The following is a 27,151-nucleotide window of genomic DNA, read 5'->3' on the forward strand; positions in this document are numbered from 1 at the left end:
TCCCTGGTGGTCCAGTGGGTAAGACTCTGCACTCCCAATGCGGGGGCCCTGGGTCCAACCCCTGGTCAGGAACTAGATCCCGCACGCATGGCGCAACTAAGAGTTTGCATACCACAACTAAGAAGTCCGCGTGCCGCAACTAAAGATCCCACATGCCACAACTAAGACCTGGCGCAGCCTAAATAAATAAATAAATAAATAAAATTTTTTTAAAAAGATGGAGAAGAGCTTGTACTGTATACTACTATTTTCTAAGAAAGAGGGCCGTAGGTACACACACACACACACACACATACTTATATTACAAATAGACAGATAAACCAAAAACTAAGAAAAAAAAAGTTAACTGTGGAGGAGGGAAGAAACAGGGTATAAAGATCAGGAATGAAAGCTACGTTTCTGAAAATACTTTATTTTGACTTGTAACCATGAAAATATTTTTTATAAACGTCTAACCCAAAATTTAGAAAGAAGCTATTCCTTAAAATAAAAATAAAATAAATGAATCTAACTATGTAGCAAGTTGGTGGCACACTGAGGAACTGGCTCAGGTGACGCTAAAACTTAATAATTCGGCAGAACATCCCTAGGGATCTACCCTGAGGACAAAAAGAACTGCAGAAAATCTCAAACAGTTTTCAGTAATCATACACTGGTTGATAATATGTTGGTATTATTATTCTAAAACTATCACGTTTATTTTATAGGTTAAAACAAGTAAGTAATGATGTGAATGTTGTTAGGAACCAAGATTTTCAGCATAAGAGAAAAGACACATCAATTCAGAATCAAAGAAGTAAAAACCATATAATCCTGAATTTTAAACAAAAGTATCAGTATGAACTCATGATTAAAAAGTGTATTTCCTGGCTGCCCACCAAAAAGGCCCAAGACAATAACCAGCCTTATAGCAACGAGTATCCCTAGTGCCCAGTCTGTGGTCTCAAGGTACCATTTTCTATAAGAGGGAACCAGAGCTGCTTAGAGAAATAGCCAATTCCAGGCCTGGGGTGAAAAAGTACAAAACGAATCCGAAACATCTTACCATTTCAGAGACCAAGGAAAGGAAGGCTACGGGTCACGTCAAAGGACAAGAAGTCAACTTAAAGAGGCTCCACTGGCAAAAGTGGCACAATCCTAGCATCCATGAGAGTAATAACTGCAATGGATTAAAACACACCACGTATATTTAAATTCATGAGTTTACACTGATACTTAATCCCTGGTCACTTTTGGAGCGGCTATGAGACCATCTCATTATTTTGAGAACCCATAAAGAGAAAGAATCAGGCATTTGTCCTACCTTTCCTATTTGAACTGTCCCTTAGGGTAACCAAACAGTTAGTATTTCGGTGAATCAAGGCAGGGAATTCCCTGGTGGTGCAGTGGTTAAGAATCCGCCTGCCAATGCAGGGGACACAGGTTCGAGCCCTGGTCCGGGAAGATCCCACATGCCGCGGAGCAACTAAGCCCATGCGCCACAACTACTGAGCCTGCGCTCTAGAGCCCGTGAGTGAGCCACAACTACTGAAGCCCGTGCGCTCTAGGGCCCGTGTGCCGCTACTACTGAGCCCACATGCTGCAACTACTGAGCCCGAGCTCCTGGAGCCCGTGCACCACAACGAAGAGTAGCCCCCACTTGCCGCAACTAGAGAAAGCCCACGTGCAGCAACAAAGACCCAACACAGCCAAACTAAAAAAAAAAAAAAGGCAGAGTAAAGGATGAAACTTATCACCATTTACAACCCCTAATGACTGTGAGTCCAAGTGCCTCCTGGTGAGGGGACACACCACCACCTCCGAGTGCACGTGCTCAAAGGCTGAGCCAGTCGAACTTCTAGATCTACCTACCACCTCCCAGGAAATAACGGGATAGAAGAATGTGTTCAATGGAAACGGCAAAAGTCAAAACAGGGACACCCCTGACTACAGAACAACCAGCCTGGATTTTACAAAAAAGAAAATGCACGGAAGAAAAGGGATAGGGTGGAGCAATCAATTGATTAACAGAGACTTAAGAGCCGGATCAGCTAAATGCAACTGTTTGGACCCTGCTTCAAACAAACTAAAACAAATTGAGACTACTGGGGAAAACTGAATGGTACTGTGATTATGAATAAAATTTTAAATACCAGTTTTCTGGATCCTTATGAATTTATGAAAAATAGCTATGTATTAAATCTTACTTTGGATGCAAACATTTCAAACCCGTTTCATATTCATTTTTATGTTCTAACATATTAAAGAGTTCTTAATTTCAAGTATAAAATGCCACTCAATCACAAATTAGAGATTAAAACACAGGGTATTTTGTTTCCTTTCAAACTCCTAGAGAAAGACGGTTAAGGAGCAAGCAGTTCCTGTATCAAAAGATGCAATACTCAGGGGGGCAGGCCTCCAGCCTCAAGCCACTGGCACCTTTACTGCAGCGGCATCCTCCGAGGGAAGGCTGGGTCTCAGGGCTTTCAGAGATGCATGCTGCTAACCTTGGTTTTCAAACTCATTATCGTTTCTAAGCCATCAGGTGTAATGTCTATCACTTGCAAAGTTTAATGCTGGTTTTAAAAAAAAAAGTCAGATACACACCAAAATACAGTGCCATGTAAGCAGAAGACAGTCCAATACACCTGTTATAGAATGAAATTGCTAAAGCCAAAAGTGAGTAAGTTCAGGGTGTTTTTGAATTTAATTACTTCACTGTCATGCAAAGCTAACAAGTAACAGCTGAAGAAGGAAATCCACACAAATTAAAATTTTCTAGTGACATACCTGTGTGTCATATGCCGTAAGAAGATGTATCTAAGCTTGGTCAGGCGGGAAGAGATTTCAATAAAGAAAAAGCAAAGCAGCGTCAACCTTATCCTTCTTCAGATAGTGTAGTGGAGTCCCTTACCTAGGAAGTAAGATACGTGGTTAACTCACATGTGGAAAATTTTAAAAATAGAATTTCAAAAATGGAAATTTCTAAAAAATGATAAAGTAAGAAGTTTAAGAGAAAACTTTTTTAACCATTCTATATAAACATGTGCTTTGGATTTTCTGCATTTTTTGAGTTGAACATAAATGACAAAGTCTGGATAACTCTGGATTATTTACACATAGAAAAGCACAGGAAACATGTATGTACAGTTTCACAAGGTTATTATGCAAACACTAGTCCAACTACCACCAGACCAAGGAATGGTACACTGTTGCAACCAAAAAAAAGCTGGGTGCCTCTCTCTGATCCCAAACCCTTTCCTCCGCCTCTAAGTAACAACCACCCTAACTATGGTTATCATTTCCTTGCTTTTCTTTAGATTTATCACCTAGGCATGTAACTCCAACTAATAGTTTATTTTTGCCAGCTTCTGAATTTTACATAAACACAATCATACAGTGCGTCTTCTTCTGTCTTGCTTTGTTTTTGCTCCATTGTTTTTGCTGGCTCTGTTGTTCGTTTTCATTGCTTATAATATTCCATCATGCAATATACCACAATTTACTTATCCATTCCCCTGTCCCCTGGGTAATTTCTACTTTGGAGCAAATATTAGCACTACTGAGATCTTTCTGGCACAACTATCTTAAGCATATAGGCATATATTCCTCTAGTGTATACACCTACAAGTGTGACTGCTAGATTACTGGGTAAGTGTATATACAACTTTGCTACATAAGGCCAAACAAACTACTTCCCCAGGCGAGTGTAACAATTTACACTCCCACAAGAAGGTATGAGAGAGTTTCTGCTGCTCAACGTTTCCAAAATTTGTCAGACTATTTTTAATTCTTGCTAACTGAATGGCTATGTAGTGGTGTCCTAAGAATCCTTTATTATGTAAAATTTTATAATTATTTAGGAGAAAAACTCATGAAATTTTACATCTGACAATTGCTGCAATGGAGATTTAATTTTGCAACCAAGCATTCGTTCACTTTTGCGATGGTTACTGCACTCCAATTTCTCACCAGGTGTAACCCCCCAACTCTCAGTCCACCAGCTTCCAGAGACACTGGTTCCAACACCCAGGCACAAGGGGACGGGTGTCAGGGTGGGGTGGGGGCTGGCCAGTAAGAGCAGCCTATTCCCGGCCAGAGTTTTTCATCTCTGTGAGCACACAACCAAAGTCAAAATGAATCGAGTCTTTTCTTCCTTCTCTGGGACTTAAAGAGATTTTTCACTCTTTCCCAAAGAACCTGAACATGAGCACATGGGAGTGAAGAGGCTCTTTGAGAACAGAGCAAAAATGGAGGAAGATGCTGGGGATGAAACTGACTCAACTGCAGCCAGCCCTGAGGCTTTTTAATTAGGTGATCAATAAATCCCCCTTTGCTTGTAACAGCTAAGGTCCAGTTACATCAGAAAGAGCCCTCACTGATATGATCACTCATTATAAAACATGTGTTTTAATTTACTCAGTAAGCCGCAGAGATCAATTAAGGTAACACACGATAATACATACACACACACACACACACACACACACACACACACACACACACAGCCTCCATATTATTTCAATCACATTTTGTAAGTCAAATCAGTTTATCACCCAAACCTGAACTACAGTTCTTGCCAAATGGCAAGTTAACTCTGAATGTTTCTTTGGCAAGAGAATGAAAAATCAATAGCTGTAATTTATTTGTCCTTGTCTACTATAAACACTTCACTAATTATACTATCCCTATTGGGTTTTAGTAACAAAGTTATGATAACCTCATAAAATAAATTAGGAGGTGTTCCCTGGTTTATTCTGAGGAAGTTATGTGGGTAAGATTGGAATTATTTCTTCCTTGAAAGTCTGGTGGAATTTAACAATGAAGCCATCTGTGCCTAAAAAATTTTAATTACTGATTCTATTTTTTTAATGGTTATAGGACTAGTGAAGGTTTCTATTTTTTCTGCAGCTACTTTTAGAAAGTTACATTTTTCAAGAAATTTGTTTATTTCATCTAAATTTCCAAATTTACTGACATGATGCTATCTCTAATAATGTTTTATGATTTTTTATAGTCTACTGAATCCAAAGTAGCTTCTCTTTTTTCCTTTCTTTTCATTGATTGTGCCTCCTCTTTTTTCTCCCTTATCTCACCAGAGGTTTGTCAACTTTACTAGACTATTCAAAGAACCAATCTGGGTGCTTTGTTGTTCTTTTCTACTGTAAAATTTCCATTTGCTTAATTCTGCTCTGATTTTCTTCCTTTGGGCTTTTTGGGTTTTTTTGGCTATTCTTTTTCAAATTTTTAATTAGAATGATACTTAGCCTACTAATTTTCAGCTTTTCTACCTTTCTAAAGCTATAAAATCTCTCTCCATGGACAGAGAGATCTGGCTGCATTCTACAAGTTTTGATGTATAGTATTTTCATTTTCAGCCAGTTAAAAGCATGTTCTAACTTCCATTATGTCATCTTCTTAGAATATTTTTAAAATATTCCTTTATTTTTAAGCTCTTAGGGATTTTATAATTATCTTTTTGTGACTGATTTACAGCTCAATTCCACTGAGGTCAGAGATTATAATCTGTATTATTATAATCTTTGAAACGTATTGCACTATGGCCTAGTATTGGTCAATTTTTAGAAATGTCTTCTGTGTGCCTGAAAATAAAGTATACGTTGCAGGTTTCGGATGGAATGTTATTTATACGTATATCAGACCAAGGGTATTGATCCTATGTAAAACATCTGTGCTTACAAAATTTTTTAAATTTTTGGCCTGCTTATTCTATCAGTTACTGAGACTTGTGTTGGAATCTCCACGATAACTGTAAATTTCTCAATTTTTTCCTTGTACTTATGCAAATTGTAGTTTGGATACTCTGAAGTCATATTATTAGGCTTCTCCACATTGAGAATTATTATGACTCTCTTTTGAATTGAACCTTTTACCATTACAACCCATGACAGAGACTACAGGTTGACCGAACTTGCTTCTTTTACTTCCTGGGCACAAAGCTAGATTGTATTTCCCAACCTCCCCTGCAGTTAAGTTTGGTTATACGACCTGGGCTCCCCCTAACGGAATGTGATCGTAACGTACCCCACCCTCAGGCCTAGCCCGTGAATACTGGTGTGAGTCTCCATACTCCCCCAAATGCAGAGGCTCCTGCAGAGTATTCCAAGTCCTAAGAGATGGCACAGTCACAGGTAGAAGCTGAATCCCCAAATGAGCATCTGGAAAGCAATCTGCCAACCAGGACTATCTGTACTGGACTTTGTGTAAGAAACGAATTTGCTTATAATAAACTACTGAATGTTTTGTTATAGGAACTAGTTGCCAACTCCATTAAGTGAAATGACACTCATTATCTCTAGTACTGTTTTTTTTGCCTTAAACTGTATTTTTTCTGACACTATACAACCTTGCTTTTGGCTAGTGTTTGCATAGTTTATTTTTTTCATCATTTTTCTTTCAACATCTCTTAATCCTCATGTTTTAGGTGGGTCTCTATAAACAGTATACAGTTGGATTTTTAAAATATCTTGCTTGATATCTTTGTCTTTTAATTGGAACACTTATGCTATTTACACCGGAAACAATTACTGACACTTAGATTTAACTCTATTATGTTACCAGGGGCTTTCTATTTGCTTCTTTTGGATTACTTGTTATCATTCTAGTCCCTGCTCCCCAGTCATCTGGAAATTACATATTGTTTCTATTCTTTTAGTAATTGCTTTAGAAATTATAATGTACAGGTTCTTACCAAAGTCCAATCTTAATCAATATATTTACCCTTCCCTTGGACAGCAAGGGCCTTAAAATATTAACTCCATTCATCATCTTTCCAATTTATATTCTACTGTTGTGTGTGTATGCATGTGTATATCTTTTTGTCATTATTAATGTTTTATACAATATTCATTCATTTTTTTAAAAAAGATACAGAATTCTTTCTTCTAGTGTACTGAAGCTATTACCTCAAGTCTTTTTGGCTTTCATTGCCTGTGTTGAGAAGTCTATTACTGTTCCTTTATAGGTAATCATGTGTTTCACTACGTGTTTGGGTGGATTTCTTTTTACTTAACCTGCCAGTCATTTGTTGAACATCTTGCATCTGTGGTTTGGCTTCTTTCATAATCTGTGGAAAATTTTCAGCCATTATCTCTTCCAATACTGCTTCTGCACCATCCTCTCTCCTCTCTCCTCAGAACCAATTATACATGTGTCAGAGCTCACTATTTCCAGTCTCCTGCCTTCCCTTTGTGTTTTCCACATTCCCATCTCTGTGTTTCACTCTCGTTTTTCTTCTTTTGATCTATTACTGTGGTGGATTACATTGATTGATTTTCCAATGTTAAGCCATTTTTCATTCCTGAGATAAATTAGATCATTATGTAACATCCTTTTTATATGCTGCCTAGTGGATTCTATTCGCTAAAATTTATGGAGGATGCTTTATATATGACAAATACTGCTTGGTGGTTTTTCCTTTATTATAATGTCTTTGTCTGGTTTTGCTTTCAGGATGAGGCTGGCCTTACAGAATGAGACAGGAAGCATTCGCTCGTCTTCTATTTTCTGAAAAAGTTTTTTTCAGATTTAGTATTCTTTCTTCTTTAAGTGTTTAATACTTATCAGTGAAGCTATCTGCGCCTGAAGATTTCTTTGAGGTAAGGATTTTAACTATAAATTCTTTAATAAATATATAGTTATGCTATACATTTGTTCTTGAGTGAGCTTTGGTGGTTTATGTTTTTCAAGGGGTTTGTTCATTTTATTTAGGTTGTCAAATTTATTGGCATAAAATTATTCACAATATTCCTTATTACCCATTCAACATCTGTAGGATCTGTAATAATATCCTCTTTTACATCCCTGATACTGGCAATTAATGTTTCTTTATTCCCCACTGATGAGAGATTTTTCTAGATATAATATACATCTTCAACTCATCACAGTTTACCTTCAAATAATATTATACCACTTGAGATACAGTAACACTGTACTTCCATTTCTCCCCTCCCAACCTTTGTGCTATTGTTATTTATTTACCTCTACAAGTATTATAAATCCCAAAATACATTGTTATTTTTGCTTTAAATAATCAATTAAAAAAAGATTAAAAGTGTGAATATCTGCCAATTATTGACCATTTTTGGTTCTTTTCATTCCTTTGTGTAAAAATTTCCATCTGATATCATATTGCTTCTACTTGAGCTTCCTTTAAAATTTCTTGTAGTTGTAGTTCTGCTGGCAATAAATTCTGTCAGCACTTCTTGGCCTATAAATTTTGATTTCACTTTCATTTCTGAAAGATATTTTCACTGGGTACAGAATTCTAAATTAACAGGTTTCTTCCTTTCACTACTTTAAAGACAGCACTGTTGTCTCCTGGCTTACCCAAGTTCTGGACAGAAGTCTTCTGACATTATTTTTGTTCCTCTGTAACATGTCTTCTTTTCTTCTTGCTGCTTTTTATGATTTTTTTCTCTTCATCACTGGTTTTTCAGCAATTGGATTACGTGGCACGTTGGTATGATTTTCTCTGTTTGCTCTATTTGGGGTTTGTGAGCATCATGGTTTGCAGTCTTCAAAAAATCTGGACATATTTCAAGCACTATTTCTTCAAATACCATTTCCATTCTCTCCTCTTCTTCTAGAACTCCAGTTACACATATCTTGAAACAGTTGATTTTGTCTCACAGGTCACTAATGCTCTGTTATTTTGTTCAATCTTCTTTATTCTTTCTACCATATTTTGGATAGTTTCTACTGCTATGTCTTTTTTAAAAAATAAATTTATTTATTTACCTTATTTATTTATTTTTGGCTGCACTGGGTCTTCGTTGCTGTTAATGGGCTTTCTCTAGTTGCAGCCAGTGGGGGCTACTCTTCGCTGCGGTGCACGGCCTTCTCATTGCGGTGGCTTCTCTTGTTGCGGAGCACGGGCTCTAGGCGCATGGGCTTCAGTAGTTGTGGCTTGCGGGCTCTGGAGTGCAGGCTCAGCAGTTGTGGTGCACGGGCTTAGCTGCTCTGCAGCACATGGGATCTTCTCGGACCAGGGATCAAACCCGTGTCCCCTGCGTTGGCAGGAGTATTCTTAACCACTGTGCCACCAGGGAAGTCCTCTATTGCTATGTCTTGAAGTTCACTGATCCTTCTGTACAGCCAATTTGCTGTTAATCTATTGTATTTTTCACTTCTCTATTACATTTTTCATCTCTAGAAGTCCTAGTTCAGTCTTTTTCATATCACTCACTCATTATGCTCATTTTCCTCATGAATATGTAGAACTTATTTATAATAGTTATTTTAATGCCCCTGTCTGCTAATTTCATCATCTGTTATTTCTGGGTTTCTATTGATTGATTTTCCTCCTGGTTAATATCATATTTTCTTGCTTCTTTGCATGCCTGGTAATTTTTATTAGATGCTGGACACAAACTTTTTTACATTGTTGGGTGCTGGATTTTATCATAATATCCTTTTAAATATAGTTGGGGCTTTGTTCTGGGAATGCAGTTAAGTTACCTGGAATCAGTTAGGGCAAGTCTGCAGCAGTCTTTTAGTCCAGGGCTGATTCAGTCCCATTACTAAGGTGATACCCTTCTGAGGAATCTACTTGATGCCCTAAATGAAAAAGCTGCTCTGAACCCACCCTCACGAAGATTAAAAAACAAGCTTTAAAAGGACCTAACTGATACCACCCTGGGTGGTGGGAACACAAACTATCTCAGCTCTGTGTGATGTCCAAAAAGTGTTGAGTCCACTCCTTTCTGGTGCTTCTTTTCCTTGCTTTGAGGTGTTTCCTCTGATGTACGTGTAGATCAGCACTCGGCCCAAATCTCAGGGGGTCCTTCTGCAGATCTCTGGAGTTCTCTAAGTAGCTCCCTACTCCCTATACTTTGCCCCTCAAATCCTAGCTGCCTTGTGCTCTCCAAACTCTGATCTCTGTTTTGCTACTTCAGTAAGGCTAGTGGACTCTGGTTTCGCTCTCCCTGTCCTGTAATGTAGAAACTGTCTCTAGACCAGGACTGGCAAACTATGGCCTGAGGACCAAATCCAACTTGCTACTATTTTATAAATAAAGTTTTATTGGAACACGTCCATGGCCATTCATTTACATACTTAGTATGAAAGCAGCCACAGACAAGCCATGGTTAAAAGTCATAATTTTTATGAAGAAATAGTCTAGAACTCATGAAACTCAAATTAATTTAACAATCCAACACATTCAAATTCACGAAGCACCCTCACACACTTCCCTCCCCACTCTGTCCTTCTGACCCGGCCTTGGGTGTGAGTCTACCTCCCCCAGCTTGGCTCAGCAGGCCCTGCTCTGCCGAGAGCCAGCCTCCCTCAACACCAGGGTGGGCTTGCAAGCTCTGCTCCACTGGTGCCCTTTCTGCTCTTGTGTTCATGCTCCTTCTCTCCAATCCCCTCCACTGTCCTGTCAGACACTTCATCCCCAAGACTACATTCACATGTCTTGAAATCTACTATTCACACTAACTCTTGGCACTTGACGAGGTGCCAGGCACACACGGCAAGCACTTGCTTTCTGGGGAATTAAACTCCTTTTAATTAAAGTGGACTTAAACTCGCATATTCCTGTGAACCTTCCCTTCCCAGGGAAAGTGACCCTCCTCAAACCCTGGTCTGTACTGTACAAGGACGCCCATCACAACACGTACAAGCCTGTACCAGCCTTGCTTCCTTCTCCCTCCCACCTGACTGTGAGCCTCCTGAAGACACAACTGTGTCTCCGTCAGGTTTGCATCCTCAGCACTTAGAAAGTGCCTACCATACAGGAAGCACTGAATACACATTAGTCACAGTTTTTATTAGTTAGTATTAATTTAATCTTGTAGTTATTCATTTATTCCTCACAACTCTACAAATACCTTTCTCCTTTTTCCACTCCATTGTAGAGATGAGGAAATTGAAACACAAAGATGCAGCAACTTCGCAACATTACACATTAGCAAGTCGGGGATCAGTCTGCCCCTCGAACCCATGTGCTTAACAACCGTGTCTATTACCAGATAGAGTGCACCAACAAAGGCGTGCTCACTGACTCAGGATGTCATGGGAATCAATACAGATTTATGCTGCAAAATCGGATTTGCCATTTGCACACTCAAATTGTCTTTAAAATGTCATCCAGGAGACAGCAGAAGCAAGAAGAACTACAATCTTGCAGTCTGTGGAACAAAAACCACATTCACAGAAAGACAGACAAGATGAAAAGGCAGAGGGCTATGTACCAGATGAAGGAACCAGATAAAACCCCAGAAAAACAACTAAATGAAGTGGAGATAGGCAACCTTCCAGAAAAAGAATTCAGAATAATGATAGTGAAGATGATCCAGGACCTTGGAAAAAGAATGGAGGCAAAGATCGAGAAGACGCAAGAAATGTTTAACAAAGACCTAGAAGAATTAAAGAACAAACAAACAGAGATGAACAATACAATAACTGAAATGAAAACTACACTAGAAGGAATCAATAGCAGAATAACTGAGGCAGAAGAACAGATAAGTGACCTGGAAGGCAGAATGGTAGAATTCACTGCTGCGGAACAGAATAAAGAAAAAAGAATGAAAAGAAATGAAACAGCCTAAGAGACCTCTGGGACAACATTAAACGCAACAACATTTGCATTATAGGGGTCCCAGAAGGAGAAGAGAGAGAGAAAGGACCTGAGAAAATATTTGAAGAGATTATAGTCAAAAACTTCCCTAACATGGGAAAGGAAATAGCCACCCAAGTCCAGGAAGTGCACAGAGTCCCATACAGGATAAACCCAAGGAGAAACACGCCGAGACACAAAGCAATCAAATTGGCAAAAATTAAAGACAAAGAAAAATTACTGAAAGCAGCAAGGGAAAAATGACAAATAACATACAAGGGAACTCCCATAAGGTTAACAGCTGATTTCTCAGCAGAAACTCTACAGGCCAGAAGGGAGTGGCATGATATACTTAAAGTGATGAAAGGGAAGAAACTACAACCAAGATTACTCTACCCAGCAAGGATCTCATTCAGATTCGTTGGAGAAATCAAAAGCTTTACAGACAAGCAAAAGCTAATAGAATTCAGCACCACCAAACCAGCTCTACAACAAATGCTAAAGGAACTTCTCTAAAGTGGGAAACACAAGAGAAGAAAAGGACCTACAAGAACAAACCAAAAACAATTAAGAAAATGGTCATAGGAACATACATATTGATAATTACCTTAAACGTGAATGCATTAAATGCTCCAACCAAAAGACACAGGCTTGCTGAATGGATACAAAAACAAGACCCATACATATGCTGCCTACAAGAGACCCACTTCAGATCTAGGGACACATACAGACTGAAAGTGAGGGGATGGAAAAAGATATTCCATGCAAATGGAAATCAAAAGAAAGCTGGAGTAGCAATACTCTTATCAGATAAAATAGACTTTAAAATAAAGAATGTTACAAGAGACAAGGAAGGACACTACATAATGATCAAGGGATCAATCCAAGAAGAAGATATAACAATTATAAATATATATGCACCCAACATAGGAGCACCTCAATACATAAGGCAACTGCTAACAGCTATAAAAGAGGAAATCGACAGTAACACAGTAATAGTGGGGGGCTTTAACACTTCACTTACACCAATGGACAGATCATCCAAAATGAAAATAAATAAGGAAACAGAAGCTTTAAATGACACAATAGACCAGATAGATTTAATTGATATTTATAGGACATTCCATCCAAAAACAGCAGATTACACGTTCTTCTCAAGTGCGCACGGAACATTCTCCAGGATAGATCACATCTTGGGTCATAAATCAAGCCACAGTAAATTTAAGAACATTGAAATCATATCAAGCAACTTTTCTGACCACAATGCTATGAGATTAGAAATGAATTACAGGGAAAAAAACGTAAAAAACACAAACACATGGAGGCTAAACAATACGTTACTAAATAACCAAGAGATCACTGAAGAAATCAAAGAGAAAATCAAAAAATACCTGGAGACAAATGACAATGAGAACACGATGATCCAAAACCTATGGGATGCAGCAAAAGCAGTTCTAAGAGGGAAGTTTATAGCTATACAAGCCTGCCTCAAGAAACAAGAAAAATCTCAAACAATCTAACCTTACACCTAAAGGAACTAGAGAAAGAAGAACAAACAAAACCCAAAGCTAGCAGAAGGAAAGAAATCATAAAGATCAGAGCAGAAATAAATGAAACAGAAACAAAGAAAACAGTAGCAAAGATCAATAAAACTAAAAGCTGGTTCTTTGAGAAGATAAACAAAATTGATAAACCATTAGCCAGACTCATCAAGAAAAAGAGGGAGAGGACTCAAATCAATAAAATTAGAAATGAAAAAGGAGAAGTTACAACGGACACCGCAGAAATACAAAGCATCCTAAGAGACTACTACAAGCAACTCTATGCCAATAAAATGGACAACCTGGAAGAAATGGACAAATTCTTAGAAAGGTGTAACCTCCCAAGAATGAACCAGGAAGAAATAGAAAATATGAACAGACCACTCACAAGTAATGAAATTGAAACTCTGATTAAAAATCTTCCAACAAACAAAAGCCCAGGACCAGATGGCTTCACAGGTGAATTCTATCAAACATTTAGAGAAGAGCTAACACCCATCCTTCTCAAACTCTTCCAAAAAATTGCGGAGGACGAAACACTCCCAAACTCATTCTATGAGGCCACCATCACCCTGATACCAAAACCAGATGAAGATACTACAAAAAAAGAAAATTACAGACCAATATCACTGATGAATATAGATGCAAAAATCCTCAACAAAATACTAGCAAACAGAATCCAACAACACATTAAAAGGATCATACACCATGATCAAATGGGATTTATCCAGGGATGCAAGGATTCTTCAATATATGTAAATCAATCAATGTGATAAACCATATTAACAAATTGAAGAATAAAAACCATATGATCATCTCAATAGATGCAGAAAAAGCTTTTGACAAAATTCAACACCCATTTATGATAAAAACTCTCCAGAAAGTGGGCATAGAGGGAACCTACCTCAACATAATAAAGGCCATAAAAAAAAAAAAAAATGGGACTTCCCTGGTGGCGCAGTGGTTGGGAGTCCTCCTGCCGATGCAGGGGACATGGGTTCGGGCCCTGGTCTGGGGGGATCCCACATGCCGCGGAGCAGCTGGGCCCGTGCACCACAACTACTGAGCCTGCATTCTAGAGCCTGCGAGCCACAGCTGCTGAAGCCCGCGCGCCTGGAGCCCGTGCTTCGCAGCAGGAGAGGCCGCTGCAGTGAGAGGTCCGCCCACCACGACGAGGAGTGGCCCCCGCTCGCCGCAACTGGAGAAAGCCCACGCACAGCAACGAAGACCCAACACAGCCAAAAATAAATAAATAAAATCAATAAATTTATAAAAAAAAAAAAAAAGTTATCCAGTAGTCCAAATTCCTCCCTGGTCTCTTGAGGAACTAAAATAATGATATTCAGCAACTTGTCCAAAGTCAGAGTCACCAGGACTGAAACCCAGGTCTCACAGACCAGCACTGCCTCCGTGGTAGCTTGTCACGATGGCTCTGACACCTGTAAGCTCACATCCTGGGCAATCACCTAATACCTTAGCAATAAGCAAAATACACACCTCAAAATTCCCAAGACATCAGTAATGCCTAGCAGATGCATTTGTCCTTTTTTTTAAACCAAGCACCTTTTTTCATTGCTTTGAATTTCAGCATTGACATCCCTGGGTTTACGTATTCCCTTAGGACTAACAAATGGCACTCACAACCAGATGCACCAAAAAAAAGCACCTTTAGCTGAACCAAGTAAGGCCATTTCAGACTTCAAGGAAGGTACTGAGACCTTGGCTAGGCTAAAATGAATTTTCTCACATCATTTAAATAATCATTTGCTTAGTTTCTAGCCACTTTAATATGAGAATTGACCAGAATTACTTTGCTTACTTTTGAAAAGCATTATCCAAATGGATTTGAACAAGGAGGAGGCAAGGAGCTACTCAAGAATAAAATGACTACCCCATGCCACCGGGTAATAGAGTTAAAACTACCCGTGGGTAAAATACGCCACGGTTTGGAACTACAAGGCGATGGTGAGTTTGGTTTCGTTTCTGGCCTTGTGACAGGTTTCTCTGAAGTCTTACTCACCTGAAGTCATGACCAAACATCCATTACCACTGCATACTTACTTTAGTCTTAAAATACAAAATGTCAGAAATATTTTGACAGAGTCAAGTTGAAAATTTAAGATAGCCAGTGAAATCTTAAATATCACTACAATCTCTTTGAATTTAATATTCTTCATGCTACATAAACCCTCTAGAATAAATCTACTTCCTAATCAAATGTGACCCCTGCTGCTAAGATTGCTAGACCCACCAGTACAAAGTTTCCTATGTGGCATCCAACTGATCATATTATTTTAACTTAGAGTTATACAAAAGCGTGAAACCTTTCCAGGTCACCCTGAAATTTTCATCTAATTGTTCTTTCAAATAAACTCTATTCTGCAGTGTTGGCTTTGGCTTAATATAGTTATGATTCACTGCAGTTTACTCAGTGAATTTAAATAGAGATTTGTTATGCAACATCAAATCCCTTAGGTTGCTCCCAAAATGAATCAATATTTTGAACACAAAATATTCTACTGTCAACACCTTTTATACGAATAAAATGCCTACATTAATAAAATCTTCCATCAGAATAATATGAAAATAAATCTTTATTTGTAGGTTAAAGCAGTGCTGCTAAGCGACGCCAGCACAGACCCAGCAAGTTGAGAGCGCCCTGACGAAGCACAGGGAGCGAGCACCTCCGTGCGGGGGCTCCGCAGCGCCCGGCACCACACCCTGCACACAGCACCCGGCTGAGTCCCAGGTGGTCCCGGGCAGTTGGCACAAAAGCTAGGCTTGTCTGACCCCAGGGGCCATAAGTGCCTGATAAATATTTTTGAATGGTAGGTCCCTTCTCACAGTCTAGCACCTGTCATGAGGCAAACGAAAGAGAATTTCCTATAAAGTATCCACAGCACCAGGGCAGGTTTTACTAGTTTCTCAAAACTTTCTCATTCTCCTCAAAAATCTCTATCCTTAAATTAGAAGGATCCATTTGAATCTGCTATCCCGACAATATATTTGTCCACTTACATGAAAAAGAACTTGAGGGAAGAGCAGAGGAAGGAAGGACCCATACAAAGTCATCTGTTCTTAGTAGTTTCCAACTCCTTGGAGGAGAGAGAAAACAGAAGTATTCAATCATTTGAAAAAATAGGAAGTTAGTCATGGAAGAAAGATTTCTTGGTTGAATGGGAAAACACTTGAAAACTTCCAAGACTGCCCTACAAAGGAAAGGTCAGTGCAGAGCACGACAACCCCCTCAGAGGAAAACTCTGGTGCCCAGTCTCACTCGGAACCCAGCATGCAGCCTAGTGCCGGGGTGGCGCAGGCACCGTGCCAGGAGCAGGGGACAAGGAGGGCAGGGCCCTGCCCCCCAGAGCTGCCGCCTGGGGGAGGGACACAAGTAACTGTGGGTGGGTGTGCGTGCACGAGACGTGAAAACTGCTGAAGGGAAGCACGTGATGAATGCGCCAGTGACCCCCTGCGTGGGTGCAGGGAAGGCCTCCCTGAGGAGAGGGTGTCTAAGCCATAAACTGAAGGATCGGTAGGAATTAACTATTTCTGAAATTCTCAGATTAAAAAGTGGCTCATACTGAACATCAACTCAATAGCTCATTTTATAGGTTTTACAGGGGAAAAAAATCCCATATAATTCTAGGGTATCGAACTTTTTGCTATACTTCTGCTTGATTTTAATGAGTGTGTACACATATGTATATATAATTAGTGTGTATACATTTATGTATATAGTAAGTGTATAACATATACATAAACACACTAACATATTTAGCACAAGGATGTAAATACATATACAAATATAATAATATACTATACTGATAAATATCAGTGCTTGATAAATATTAATAAATATTAATTGAATGAGAGGGTTGCTGGCCAGAGCTTAGAAAATGCGTTTGTTAAAAAGATACTTTTCGGACTTCCCTGGTGGTGCAGGGGTTAAGAATCTGCCTACCAACGCAGGGTACATGGGTTCGAGCCCTGGTCCAGGAAGATCCCACATGCCGCAGAGCAACTAAGCCCGTGCACCACAACTATTGAGCCTGTGCTCTAGAGCCCGCGAGCCACAACTACTGAGCCCGTGTGCCACAACTATTGAAGCCCACGCGCCTAGAGTCCGTGCGCCGCAGCAAGAGAAGCCACCGCTATGAGAAGCCCCCGCACCGCAACGAGGAGTAGTCCTGGCTCGCGGCAACTAGAGAAGAGCCCACGCGCAGCAACGAAGATCCAATGCGGACAAAAATAAAAAATATTTTAAAAAATAAAAAGAGATACTTTTCAGGAATTCCCTGGTGGTCCAGTGGTTAGGACCCTGCGCTCTCAGTGCCGAGGGCCCGGGTTCAATCCCTGGTTGGGGAACTAAGATCCCACAAGCTGTGAGGTGCGGCCAAAAAACAAGAAAAGAAAATTAAAAAGATGCTTTTCTTCTCACACTTTTTTCCAAGCAACAAACTAAAACCTGAACAGTAATTCACTTCCACGCATTAAATTACATTTCAAAAATATCTTTATTAAAGGGGATACAGGAGCTGTTTTTCCACAACTCATAACAGAAGCCTTGTTCTAAATTAATATTATAAACAGAGTTTTTAGATGAGCAAATCTGAATGTAGAAAATGAATTTGCTCTCCAAGATCTGTAGCTGCAAGCTGTAATAAGCCACGCTACTCATGATGATGAATGATAAAACTGTCCAGCGTTATTAGACGTTCTGAAAACCCCAGGCAGAATAAAAAAGGAAGCAACGTTCTTGTGGGTTTGGACTTAAGGTTCCAAACTAAGAAAGATTCCTATACTCTGGGCAACAAGACCCATGGCTGGGGTTGGAGGATGAAGGTCACCCCGGGAGGCTGGACAGGAGCCCAGAGGCCAGGGCTCAGACACTCCCCTCTGGGGTGGGTTTCAGTGAAACAGAGGCCTGGCAGGGAGGGACTGAACGAAATAATTTCTTGAGGTTTTAACATTTCACAATCCATGTCTTCCATCATCGAGAGTATCAAGGAGGCGTGTCTTCACGGTGCAGCAAATCCAAGCCCCATCCTAACCCTTTCTCTGTGAGCTGAGCATTCAGGAACAAAAGTGGTCACTCAGAAGACAGAAGTCACCTCGTTACGCAGATGTGCTACGGCCAAGCACAAACCGCAAGGGAAGCACGTGAAAGGGGGGCTTACTCCGATCTGAGGGTCTGAAGACCCTTGCAAAATAACCCTAATTAATGAATCTGCCTGTGAAATGCCATTCTGTAACATATGCAGGGCTGTGAAATTGTCATTTTAAATTGAATATCATTTTTTTGACAAGTCAAGATACTTTCCTTCTTCAATTAAAGTAATTTTTATTCTTCTAAGCCAAAGAACAATTTAAATGAGATTATACTGTTGAATTCATTGTTAGTTGATCACAGGCTTCCAACACCAGTGCCTGATGCACGTACCATAAATGAGCGGCTACTCCTCATCTGGACGTGAACAGGGGTCAACAGTTCGAGAGTGTGTCGGCTTTTCCCTCTGGGGCTTTATCTCCTCTAAACTACCTGGGGAACTGAACACCTTGTTGTTTGCTGAGGCACTTGCTTTAGAGACCTGATTATTAGGCTCTTAGGTAAGGCACCTAGCTTACATGATTCCTCATTAAAAAAAAAAAACAAAAAAACCCACAGTGTTTCCCAAGATTTAAAAGCAGGAATGTCCTCCACCTGAAAGGTTACTTCTAAGGCTCCTGATGCAGCTCTCTTGAAAGGTAATTTAATCTCACTTAAGTGGAATGATGCCTTGGGTCCTGGGCTCTTCATGCAGGGCCAAACCGTTCCAGATTTCCCCACATTCTACCACATGCCTCTAAGCAATGGGGTCCAGAAACTACTGGACCTACCCACTGGCCTTATTCCTTCTGTCCTCTTGGCTCACCACCTCCCCCCCCCAAACCTGCGACAGCCCTATCACTCTTCAGGGGCTTCGGACACTGCTGAGTTCCTGCTGTGCACCGAGCCAGAGATCCAGCGCTGAGGGAGGGGCGGGCTGCCCTGCTGAAGCTCTCCAGGCCGGCGCAGCAGCCAGGGGCCGAGAACTAGCTGTCCGACGGCCTCGAAGCCCGAGCAGGAGATGGGCGGCCCAAGCCACGTCTGCGTCGGGACCACTGACCAGGCAGGTGGCTCGGATGGATTCGTGTAGGCCAGAGGCAGGCAAACTTGGGTCCACCGTCTTGTAACTAGTTTTACTGGAACACAGCCATGCTCATTGGTTTACGTATGTCCTACAACAGCAGAGACCCAGGACTGGCCCACAAAGACTAAAACATTTAACTATCTGGCCCACTACAGAAAAACTGTGCTGACCCCTGGTCTAGGCTGTCAGCAGCCCTTTCCTCTTTGGGCCATGCCTCGGCTTCCTTCCGCCCAGGAGGTCAGCTTCCGCGTGTGCATGCATGAAAGGGAACAGCGCACACCCACGGGAGGGCAGGCAGGAGCGCGAGTATGTGTGCGGTACGCGCGGTGGGGGAGGAACGCGCAGGCACAGCACGCGTCTGAACCTGCCCCCGCCCAGCAGACACCCCGTGCTCCATTCTCCTCCGACAGGGACCCAGCCAGAGATGTCCTTCCCACTGTAGCACAGTCTCTGCCCCTCACACGCTTTCCTTACTTCCCCTCCACGAAAACCCCGTTCAAGGCTCACCTCTTACCAAACACCCAGGGTGAACTCCCGTGCACATAACAGATGCTCCAAGCGCTGCAGCCAAACCCAATTCAACCCGTCAGGTTATCACCTTCACGCTTCAATTTGAGTTCATGTATCAGCAAACATGGCCTGAGCGCCTGCTAGGTCCTAGACACCCAGCACCACAGTTTAACATAATGCACAGGAATCCTAATCTTTCATTTGTACTTGTCTGTTGAATAAATTAGATTAAGAGTCTGATTATCATTTTGAGGTGATAAAAACTGTTCTGGATGAACAACTGAGAATATACTAAAAACTACTGAACTGTACACTATAACAGGGTAGAGTTTATGTTATGCAAATTATCTCCAAAAAGCTGTTATTAAATTTTTTTCTAAGGTTAATCATTTTTTAAAAAACAGTAATTTCTTAAGCTTTCTACACCTAGCATGTAATAAAATGCCATGTCTAATACTGGTGAATGGAAACACTACGGACTGCAGTAAGTAGGCTTCGTAACAAGTCACCCCAACACGGAGCGGCCTAACCCCCACTCGTCACGTTCACAGGCTCTGCGGGCTGGGGCTCTGCTGGACCGGGTACAGTGCCGACAGCACGCCTCAGCTGGGAAGCGAGAAAAGCGCAACGCCAGAGTCGCCTGCCCGGCCATTCACTCGCCCATCCCGGGGGGCTGCTGATTGGGGCCTTGCCATGTGCCCTTCCTGCCCGGGCTAGCTGGGCTTCACAGCATGGCTTTCCCCACAGCAAGTGTCCCCAGAAGAGAAGCCAGGCAAAAACTGAACCCTTTTTTTTAAGACCTAGCTTGGAAGTCACACAGCATCACTTCTGCCCTACTACTGGGAGAGGCAGGTCACACACCTGGCCCAGGTTCATAGAGAAGGAACAGAGAGAGACCCACCTCCCGGCCAAAGTCCCACTGTGGGACAGTCCACAGGATGGGAGGTGTCCCTGAGGCCATTTAGGAAAATACAGGCTGTAATACAAGCCCAATCTTCTTGAAGACTGGCAAATTAAAAATCTGGGTGAACCGGCATCTGGCCCATCAAGCTGTATTTCAAGCCCTGTGAGCTGAACCTCTTATTACTTGCAATAAGCTGTGACTCGTAAGCTGCACCTAATATTGCTATGTTGTTCTGCCTTAGTAAATACAGTATCGTCACCTTGATTCGATAGGTGATGATTCAAGTTCACCCCTGGAGACCGCTGGGCACTTAGCTTCGCTGGAAAATACCGTAGGCAGGCGGAAGTGCAGCTGTGGAGGAAGAATTCATCTCGACACCCAGGCTGTGTGCTCCGGTGCACCCGCCGCCCATCGCTCAGCACAGCACGCGGCCTGGGGGTACAGGGTGCGCCCTCCCCCACCCCCATCCCTGAAGTCTGCAGCACAGCGAGCAGGAGCTGCTCAATGGCTGATGGAGGAAAGAAGGAAGGGAAGGTAGGAGTTTTTTAAATTACAAATTAGAGAGTGCTATTCCAGTTATCATGATAGGCCTCTTTTCCGTCAGAGGAAAGCAAAAAACAGTGAACTGAGAGCAAACCTCTTCTGTCAGGAAAGCGATCCTGAGGAGGACAGAGAGCCAGGTTTCTGATCCCAGATCTGGTTCTCACCTGCTTTGGGACCTTAACCAAGTGGCATAACTTCTCTGGGCCTCAGTTTCCTCATCTGTAAAATAAAGGGAGTGAATTAGATGAAGATTCCTAACTTCCTCATTCCTAACAGGTGAGTCACTGCAACACACCCACTGAGGTAAGCCTGAGAGGTCAACTCTCCTTCAAGTTGAAAGTTCAAACGATATGATCTGAATGTTTGTTAACAACAAAAGTGAGCTCTCTGCAAGGGTGAACTGTCCTCCCGAACCGGTGGGGCTAAGCTCAGGAACGAGGGCCTCAGCAGCCGTCCTCGTCCTCGTCCCCAGGGCTGCCTCAGACCTCAGCCCCCCAGGCAGCAGGCTGTCTGGGCGCCTTTTACAAAATATTAGCAAACAAATACTTCAGTCCCACGCAATCAAGATATCAATACAGTTTAAATGCACAGGACAACTGGTTTTCAAACAAACTATGCTACACATATTTCTAACAACCAGCAAACGATCCTTTGGTAATGAAGAGAATAGGCCTTCGTCTATTATTTTCACAAGTTTGGCACTTTGAGTGTGGGTCTTTCTAACTTGGGCCTCCCCCTCCAAAGCCAACCATCCTGATATCCTGGAAGCAGAAATAGGCAGGGCCCCCTCTCTGGAAGTCAGGCTCTCCTGGCGCCCTGGGGTGTGTTGCTGGAAAGAAGCCCTGCAGATGGAGAGAGCTCTGCCAGAACCTCACCAGCACACAGGGCTGCGGCCGTGCTTTGGGTATGTCGAGGACTGCCAGCCCCCAGGAGGCATGGACGTGCCAGTCCGTTCTACGCTGCCCGCACACAGAGGGCTGGGATACTGCATGCACACAGGCTAGTCCCCAACCTCAAGTAGAAAACCATCTCTCAGCCACAGTCTGTTGCCAGGAACCAAGAGACCAAGGCAGATGTCACCAGAGGAAGAACTGGGCCGAAAGGACAACTCTGGTAAACGAAGAGAAAGGATGTGCTGCTCAAGGGAAGCTGAATTTATTTACACTAATCATGAATGTAGGCTCTCAGCTGGAACATCTCACTTAAAATGCCAGAAGGTTCAGAACCCATTCATAAGCTTTTCAGAATGCATGCAGTCGCCATGGTAACCATGACATTATATTTCTAGGCGTTGCACATGTAACGCACACATGTAACATGCATTACCACCCGTAATGCATTTAATACTGTTTGGGGCCACCAACTCACAGCAAAATAAACCTGAGCTCTGACTCTCAGCCTGCCCCTTAGACAAACAGAGCAGAACAGCTGGAGGTAGCATCCAACTCGCCCCAGGATGAGGACAGGGCTGCACACGCTGAAAAGGCTCATCTGAAGGCAGATGAGAACCAAGGAGAGCAGACTGCATCAGCCTCCACCATATGGTTGAGATTTTATAAAACAAAATGTTCCCTGCCAGATTCATGAAACTGTCGTTGCTTAAGTTAAAGAAACCAACATACTACATCCATAGCTACATCTCTGGAATTCGACCATGTTTAGCAAGTCAAAGAAAAAGCAGATCTCTTTAAAGAACATCTTTAATTTATTTAGAGGGCATTTGTCAACACAAATAAGGTAGTTGTTCAAATGTCCAGACTGTCTTTAATAAGAAATCAAAGTTTTATTTCTCAGCTTCAGAAGAGATCTACTCAGTCATAATTCTTTACCTTCATCAGGGACATTGATAAACATTTAAAATACACATCATGCATGGTTTTTAAAGTCCCTTACCTTCTCATAATCCACCATGAACACAGAGAAGAAAACAAAATTACCGTGCACAACCTGCAAAGGCATCTTCAGCCTCACATCCCCAGGCAGCCCACTGCATCGGGAACTTAACAGAGCCGCTGCAGGACATGCCTGTGCTGGCACAGTGTCCACAAAATTGCCTCTGTCCTCATCACTAAACAGCTAAGTCCAGGGGAGCGTCGCCTTCATTACCCCCTCCTTCAGACTGCAGGCCACAGGTAGCAGCTGTGAAGGGGAGCAAAAGACCTCCCCGCCGGTTGTTGCCATATTAACAGAGACTTTGGCAACCGCTGCATTGCAGTCTTTCTGCAAGCTACCAACCTCAGAAGCAAGAGCGCTGGAGAGAGACTCTCCAGCACAGGAAGCTGCCTTTTGCATCACAAAGATTTTGTAAAGATCTTTTTAAAAAACGTTGCAAAAACCTTGTGGGGAGCATTTCTAGATTTCCAACCTGTTTCCGAAAGGCTGACTAGTTTGTGGTGTTCACTGGAGGATGGCTTTGACAGTGTACTGTGCTGGGTGAAAATGCGGAAATCAATGAAACGTGCGTGACGACACACCATCTTTAATGCTCAGGTAGTCCCGGTGAGAGTCCTGCACACCTGCTGCCTACCACCAGCTTCAGAGCCCGACGGAGGAGCTCCTGGGAACCAGCCAGGACTTTCACTCCAGAAGATGCAAGCGCAGCAAGCACTTCTAGTGCCTCAGTGGCAGCAATCACCTTGAACACTCAGCTACCTTCACAGACAGCGCACTTGAAATATTAAACCATTGCCCGTACAACCAAACTCAGAAAAAGACACTTAAGATAGTGGCACGCTTAATAAGTGACCTTTCATCTTCGTTGCTTCATTCAGTTTACTTAGTGAGCGTTAACCACGTGCTATCTGTGAAAGGACGTGAGTAAGGCCGAGCTCGCTGTCCTGATGGCGAGGGGCTCTCCAGTGGGGTGACACATGGAGGACAAGTCATTCCAGGCTGGAGGACTGGAATGCGGGGGAGGGCAGCGCAGCCGGGGAGACAGAACTGGAGCTGGTGTGGGGTTCCAGGGCAAGGTTCTATGAGGAAGAACATCTAACAGGAGCTAAAGGATGGGCCCCCCGCTGAGAAAACGGGGAGACGACGGGAGAACACCCTCAAAATGGTGCAGCGTTCCTCGGCACGTGCCAGTGAGTCCCCAGCGAAAGCACGTGCCGGCTCCGTCCTGAAGCCCGTCAGACCCTCACGGCCGCCCGGACAGACATCCGAGCACCCGGTCCCTGAAGCACACACTCGTCCTGGGCGCATGGCCACCAAGCGGAGGTGGCCGGTTCTGAACGGAACAGGGCGGCCCTGTACCAGGCCCCCCGGTACACAGCAGCTGTCCCCCCGCGGCTCCAGCCACCACCTCCCGGCGGGGTTACCGTGGAAGCTGCCGAGCCCGCCGCTGACCAGGTAACGGACCAGGTAAGGGAACCAGCAAATCAAGGACCCTACTACTGGCCACTCCCCCCTCGAGCGGCAGGACCGGCCCGTGGCTTCCCCGCAAGCAGCCCGCCCTTCTCCCGGGGGAGAGCCCTGCTCTGCCTTCCCTCTGCCCCCGACTCCTCTCACTCCTTAGGCTCCGGAATCTTCTCCCCCAGGAAGTCCTCACCGGCGGACTTCCCACCCCCAGCAGCCAGGACCCTTCCGCTGGGCTCCATCGGCCCCAGTGGTGACCACACTATAAGGAAGTGACACTGCATATCTGCAGGGCCCAGCACGTCACCGGTGTGGCCAGCGTTCGCGGAGGGGCCCCACGGGGCGGCCCCCTGCTCCACGCCGTGAGGAGCTCCCGCGTCACCTCCCCCTGAGGCGCAGAGGATCTCAGCTACAGGCCAGGTGGGAGGCCCAGGAGTCACGCCGCCCCGGCTTCCACAGGCTACAGCCTCACCACAGGCACCGGCCCAGGCCCAGCTGCACCCCCTGGAGAAGAGGGTGCCTCCCTGGGGCTTCACTCAGGGGAGCAGGAGGGAGCACATTTATGGAAATGCTGCAGCCTTCCCACCTCGATCTCTCCCCAGAAAGGCACCATGTGAATAAATGAATATCTCAGACCAAACCAGAGGCACCTCATGAGTGAATTCCTGACTGGCCGGATCATCTCACAGCACGAGGTGGATGATCAGAAGGGAAGGTAGAAAGAGACAGCGTGAGGACGTTTCTCGTCGCTTTATAGAGACCCACTAGAGTGGTTTAGGACGCAGAGGAACTTCCATGAAACGCCTCCCGGCACGCTTAGGCGCCAGCCAGGCACTCCCCCCAGATGCTCCCCCAGATGCGGCCTTTCAAATCGGGGATCAAGGCGGCTCTGTGCGGCCGCACCACTGTCAAACAATTCCTCAGCACCTCGGAAACCTGAGCCTGGGTCGCCAGAACCCGGGGCTCTGGCCCGAGTGGGCTCTCCCAGGAGGGTCTGGAGGAGCCGGCAGGGGTCTTACCTCAAGACTCTGCGCTTCCTAGACAAGCAATCCTCGAGGTGCGGGAGGGGCGACAGCGGCCAGGGCAGAGACCCCAGGCCCAGCACTGAGAGCTGCGTGGGGTTGGGGTCTCGAGGGCCAGCGGCGGCGGGCTGGGGGGGCCGCTACGGGGCCACACAGCACCCGCCTCCCAGGTCCGCCATCTGAAAGCCAAGGGCAGCAAGCCAGGCCCAGCAGTGCACAGAGCCAGGCCCCGCCGGCCTGCCCGCCCGGCAGCGGCTTCCTACTGTCTCCACTGCACGCTGAGGCGGCCGGACTCAAACACGAGAAGGAATTTTTCAGGTGCACCGCAGGGCGGGCGCTCAAGCAGGGCCGCCTGGCTGCGGGCTCTGGACTTCGCACAGCCCTCCTGGTGAGGGCAGGGCCCGCTCTCGCACACCCTGCTCCCTCTGACACCGGCTCCCAACAGATCGCTTTCTCCTTCCGAATCTGGAATCTCTTGTCTGTAGGAAAGGAGTAACACTTACCCTACAAACCTTACAGAGTTGAACTGATTAACTGCTTTAATGCATGCGTAAGGTTCCTGAAAGCATAAGCTTCTCAAAATGTAAGGCACAACTGTCACAAAATAAAGCCGGTATCCACAAAGCACTCAATAATTATTTTTCCAAGCTTAACTCAGTTTAAATACATGATGAGAGACCTGAAGGGCTCTCCCCATTAACTGGAATGACCACAGCACAACCTGCTCCTTTATTAAAGAGCAGTAATGGAATTCATAACTAACTCAGGCAATTCGCTAACATTGCTAACGTACATTTACATGAATTTGATACAAATTATGGAAACATCCCTGTAGGTCTCATTTGGATACTTAATAAAATGCTCAAGAGTATCACTACTATCTTAAGGTGTTTACTACTTCAAAAATAGACAACCCAGTTACCAAAATTACCGTAAAAAAAGCCAAAGGAGTGAGTGTATACTGCCTGAAGGGAAAATTCACAGACAGACAAATCACTCAGTCACTCCTTGTGCTGCTGGGGCCGAAGAACAAAGGGTGTCCCCAAGAAGAAGCAGGGAGAAGAATACAAGAAAAATATCAATATAAAATACAGACAAGAGTTAGCTGGCTTGGATGCAGAACAGGCTTAATTAGCTGCAAAAAAATCTAATGGGACACTTATTTGATAAGACCCTGTGATGACTGTCAGATGGGATCTGATCTTAGGAAAGAAGGATACTGTAAATTCTGGCTGCTTCTCCAGGCAACAGGGCCCAGGGGCTTCAAACATGAAACAGGAGCTACCAGGTCACCAATAAAGGCCCCAGTTACAAGAAGTAAAGCCTCTTTACAAATTTAAACGGGAACCTGAACAGTAAGTCAAAGCTGATGCAAACCCCTCTAGGTCTACACCCAAGAGAAATGAAAACATCTGTCCCATAAACACCTGTACATGAATGTTCCGAGCTGCATTATTCATAAGAGCCCAAAAGGGGAAACAACACAAATGTCTATCAATGGACTTAACGAATACATAAAATGTGGTGCATCCACACAAAGGAATATT

General features: G+C 43.6%; 1 protein-coding gene across 3 annotated transcripts in view; it reads right to left on the bottom strand.

The window, feature by feature from the left end:
- The window catches only part of TRAF3 (TNF receptor associated factor 3), a 116,605-nt gene that overhangs the window by 52,166 nt on the left and 37,288 nt on the right, over positions 1–27,151 (bottom strand). For 2 of the 3 annotated variants that reach the window (XM_082387460.1, XM_082387458.1), the window contains exon 2: positions 2,770–2,893. In XM_082387460.1, the coding sequence (XP_082243586.1) occupies positions 2,770–2,780 (11 nt within the window). In that variant the 5' untranslated portion in view covers positions 2,781–2,893. Of the gene's footprint in view, positions 1–2,769; positions 2,894–21,392; positions 21,448–27,151 lie in introns of all 3 variants that reach the window. The other variant, XM_082387459.1, reaches the window with a different exon arrangement.

Source organism: Balaenoptera borealis (assembly GCF_965194805.1).
Source record: "Balaenoptera borealis genome assembly, chromosome: 3".
Classification (NCBI taxonomy): Eukaryota; Metazoa; Chordata; class Mammalia; order Artiodactyla; family Balaenopteridae; genus Balaenoptera; species Balaenoptera borealis.